Below are 3925 nucleotides of genomic sequence, written 5' to 3' on the forward strand. Positions count from 1 at the left end.
TTCACTCAAAGCATTGAACAAACTTTATTGGAAATGAAGCTTTTGGACATTTGTTCTCTGATATTTGCTCTTCAGCTCGAGTCTCCATCAGTGGGAACATTTCCTGATTCAACTTTTCTTCTGTTCAAATCAAACTCCATGAGAATCAAAGTGTGAATCAGAGTCCTGATGATCAGATTCTATAGAAACATGGAGACTGTAGAGGATTTACACTCAATATGTTCATTTGTTCCCTTCAAGAAAAATCAATCATTCATCCAATTAAATCAGTCGTTGATCAGTTTGATTGACAGGACAGATGATCAGAGGTGCAGAGTTTTTACCTCCATCATTGGTACAGGGACAGAAGTATGGGTGGAGTTTGTGAGTGAAGGAGCAGCCAGTAAAGGAGTAGATCCGAGCTGCAGCACCTACATCATAAAAGGAGACCAGACCCTCCTCATAATCCACAAACACCCCCACCTTCTCAGGACCAGGATGGAGACAGAGACGGACTGAAGGGTCAGCAGCAGCTTTGTACTCATTTCCATTTCTCAGCCACACAGTCCAGAAACCATTCTGAGGACTCGCTGTGATTCCTCCCTTCCTGTTGATTGACTCTGTGGCCACTCCTAAATCCCATTTAGTCTTTCCTTTAACCTGAACCTCAAAGTAAAATCTGCCTGAAGAGAAACTCTGCTCTCCTAAAACACAAGGACATGGAGAAAATCTCTCTGGATTGTCTGGAAGTTTCTTCCTCACATCACTATGATAAACTTGTTTTCCATCATCAGACAGGATGAGGTTAGGATTTGCTGTATCAGGATCCAGAGTCACATCCACCTCATGCTGCTGCACCCTCTGCAGCTCAGCCTCAAACAGCTTCTTCTTCATGGGTTTCCAGACTGTCTCCTCCAGCTGAGCCACAGCTCTCCCCACAGTCCCCTCATATGATGGTGGATGAACTCTGACCTCTGTCCAGTCCTTGCTGGGTGGAGCTTTCAGGGAGGAGAAGCTTTGGAGGAGGTGGAGGTGGTCTTCAGAGCGTGAGAGCTGCTCCACCTCAGAGCTTCTCTCCATCAGCTCAGAGATTTCCTGTTCCAGATCTTTGATGAGACCTTCAGCCTGTTTCTCTGTAGCTTCCTGTTTGTCTTCGATCTCCTTCATGAGCTCCTTCAGGCGTCTCTCAACAGACTCCATCAGAGCCGTGAGGACCTGAACACCTTCTGCTTTCTGTCTGTCTGCAGCATCTTTACTCATCTTCACCGACTCTGTGATCTCCTGAATCTTCAGTCGTCTCTTCTGGATCATCTGCTGAATCTCAGCCTCTGTCTTCTCCAGCTCTGCCTTCTTTCCTTCATATTCTTCTCTCAGAGGAACAAACTCGTGGTTCTTGTGGTCTAAAACAGAGCAGAGCATGCAGACACATGTCTGGTCGGTCTTACAGAACAGCTGCAGAAGGTTATCGTGCTTCGTGCACATCCTGCCTTCCAGATTCTCCACAGCATCAACCAGCTGATGTCTTTTCAGACGTTTCACTGTCAGATGAGGCTCCAGGTGAGTCTGACAGTAGGAGGTCTGACACACCAGGCAGGACTTCAGGGCCTTCAGTCTGGTTCCAGTGCAGACGTCACAGGGAACTTCTCCTGGTTTGGCAGCTTGTTGCTCTGAGCTGCTGCTGCTGGCTTTCTGCTGAGCTTCACGTCTGAACTGAGCAACCATCTCAGAGATGAAGGTGTTGATCTTCAGCTGAGGTCGAGTGTAGAAAGTCTCTTTACACATGGGACACTTACAGATGACATTCATGTCCCAGTGCTGACTGATGCAGGTTTTGCAGAAGTTGTGTCCACATGGTGTAGAGACTGGATCAGTGAACACATCCAGACAGATGGAGCACAGAAACTGATCTTCAGATCGCAGATTGCTGGCAGCAGACATGTCTGCACTCTGAGGGAGAAAGAAGAGAAACATTTGATTCAAAATTCACTTTAAATTTCATTTTTACAAAGAGAGAAACAAGCGTCAGTAGTCTGAGGAGCTTGGAGAGAAAAGCGTCTGGACTTCTTTGAGTTTCTTGAAGACGTTTCATCAGAGAAGCTTCTTCAGTTCTCAGAGTAACTGGTGGAGACCCAGCAACACACTCAGACACAAACTGGTTCATCCAAACACAAACCTAACATCGTAGTGTCTGCTGTACAGTGCAGCGTCCAGATGGACAGGATCAACGTTTGGGGATGAAGATAAATACAGTCGTTACAAAGATGTGAAATTGTTTCTCTGTTTTACAGAAGGTCCAAGATTCATCCAGATCATTTGTATACTTGAATAAATCAGTTTGTTGGATATTTTCCATCAATCACTGTGAAGTAAACTTCGACCTTGTTGGTGACTGAATACTTCTTATTGTACGTCCAGATCAACGAGCCATTAATATTAAACAGTGACTGTTCCAGTAGAGCTGACAGTGAGGAGGACGATGAATCACAAACCTCAGAAATGTGTTATTAACTGTTGATCCAGTATTTTAATGGCATTGATGAGAACATGTTTATTCAGAGGTGTCTGTATATTTGGTCCATTTGTGCGTCAGTAAAAACTGTCCTGTTTTCTCTCACAGATACTGGAACATCCTCACAAACTCAGGATGTGGAAGAAGATGAACTTTTCCAGTCACTCGCTGGGATACATCATTCATGTTATTCTGGATCCTCAGAAAACATTGATTTATTTTTGTGTTTCACATATTTGTTTGTCCAAATCAAAGATTGATGTTAGTAGAGAAGAAGCCACCATGATAAAGCCTGTGTGTGAAAACGAGATCAGTGGATTTGATCAAAATCCCATTTAAGGAGGAATTCTGTCCTCCAGTTTGTTTAAATAAGCTTTGGGATTAAACAGCATCATCTATGTTTGTGTCTGATGACATGTTTGATCCAGGTCAGCTTGAATATCACAGCTGATGTGTGGAACTCTGACATGTTTAAAGCCTGATTATCAGGATGATTCAAACACATCTGTCTAAATAATGAGATTCATGTTTCCACACAAAGTTATAAAGTGCAGCATCGACTGTTTTCTGAATGATTGAGGATCATCTGTGACTCTTACAGGATACACTAAGTCAGATAATCTTTGTAAAATGTGTGAATGACTTTTTGAAGTACTGACCAAAATCTGCTGGTTTACAGTATCAAAGGCTTTATATCAATAAAGAATAAATAGGTGTTTTCACATCTGTAATCCTTATGATCAATCAGATCCAGAATCAATCTAATAGGAACAGTAAGTGATGAATAAATCACCCCAATAACATCCAAGATGGCGCCACGGTAGGCAGCCTGTTTCCTCAGCTCCCAGCTTTTTCCTTTCCTTTCTGTTTTTTCTTGTGCTTTAAGCTTTTTTTACCTGACACTCTTGGTCGTGTTTTATTTCTTGTGCAACGTGGACCCACAACTTTTTGTGAGAGTAGTAGTATGTTTTTTCTCCATACAGGTGACCCAGGAGTTTTGTTTTTTTTGTTTGTTTGTTTTGTTTTTTTCTCTTCCCCCCCTTCTCACCGTCTCTTCTCCCCTTTGGTTTTCTTTCTCTCCCTCTCTTTCTTTCATTCTTTCCCCCTGTCCTATCCCACAGTCATGTCTGTCCCGTTTGCAACTGAAAATAAAATAAATTCATAATTATAATAAAGGTCAATCAAATGGACCAATATGGCAAGGCCATGATGATCCACTTGGTAAAATAAATCCGCTTGGCATCTTTCTTTGCCTCAAGACAACAATTCTGATGGCTATAGATCCAAACGGGACAAAAAAAAAAAAAAAAGAGAGTAGTAGTATGTCTTCTACTCTTTTTGGGACTTTTTACCACCACTTCTGGAGAATCTGTAAGCCAAGCCATTGTTTACAATAGGGAGCAGCTGCTAGCACTGAGCAACAGGAAAGTACTCCCG

General features: G+C 42.7%; 1 protein-coding gene across 1 annotated transcript; it reads right to left on the reverse strand.

Annotated features, from left to right (window-relative positions):
• Nucleotides 1-2613, reverse strand: LOC146712141 (E3 ubiquitin-protein ligase TRIM21-like). Its single transcript, XM_085441759.1, has one exon. It carries the CDS (start codon nucleotides 1948-1950, stop codon nucleotides 262-264), a length of 1689 nt encoding a protein of 562 aa, XP_085297885.1. The 5' UTR covers nucleotides 1951-2613; the 3' UTR covers nucleotides 1-261.
• Between the last annotated feature and the right edge of the window lie 1312 nt (nucleotides 2614-3925).

The sequence above is a fragment of the Copadichromis virginalis genome, linkage group LG3, assembly GCF_057382275.1.
Source record: "Copadichromis virginalis isolate Kocher_CV1m ecotype Utaka linkage group LG3, C_Virginalis_male_GT1.1, whole genome shotgun sequence".
NCBI lineage: Eukaryota > Metazoa > Chordata > Actinopteri > Cichliformes > Cichlidae > Copadichromis > Copadichromis virginalis.

What these genes read in the sequence shown, in the direction of transcription:
- LOC146712141 (XM_085441759.1), bottom strand. Translation starts at nt 1,950, where the DNA reads ATGTTTCTCTTCTTTCTCCCTCAGAGTGCAGACATGTCTGCTGCCAGC.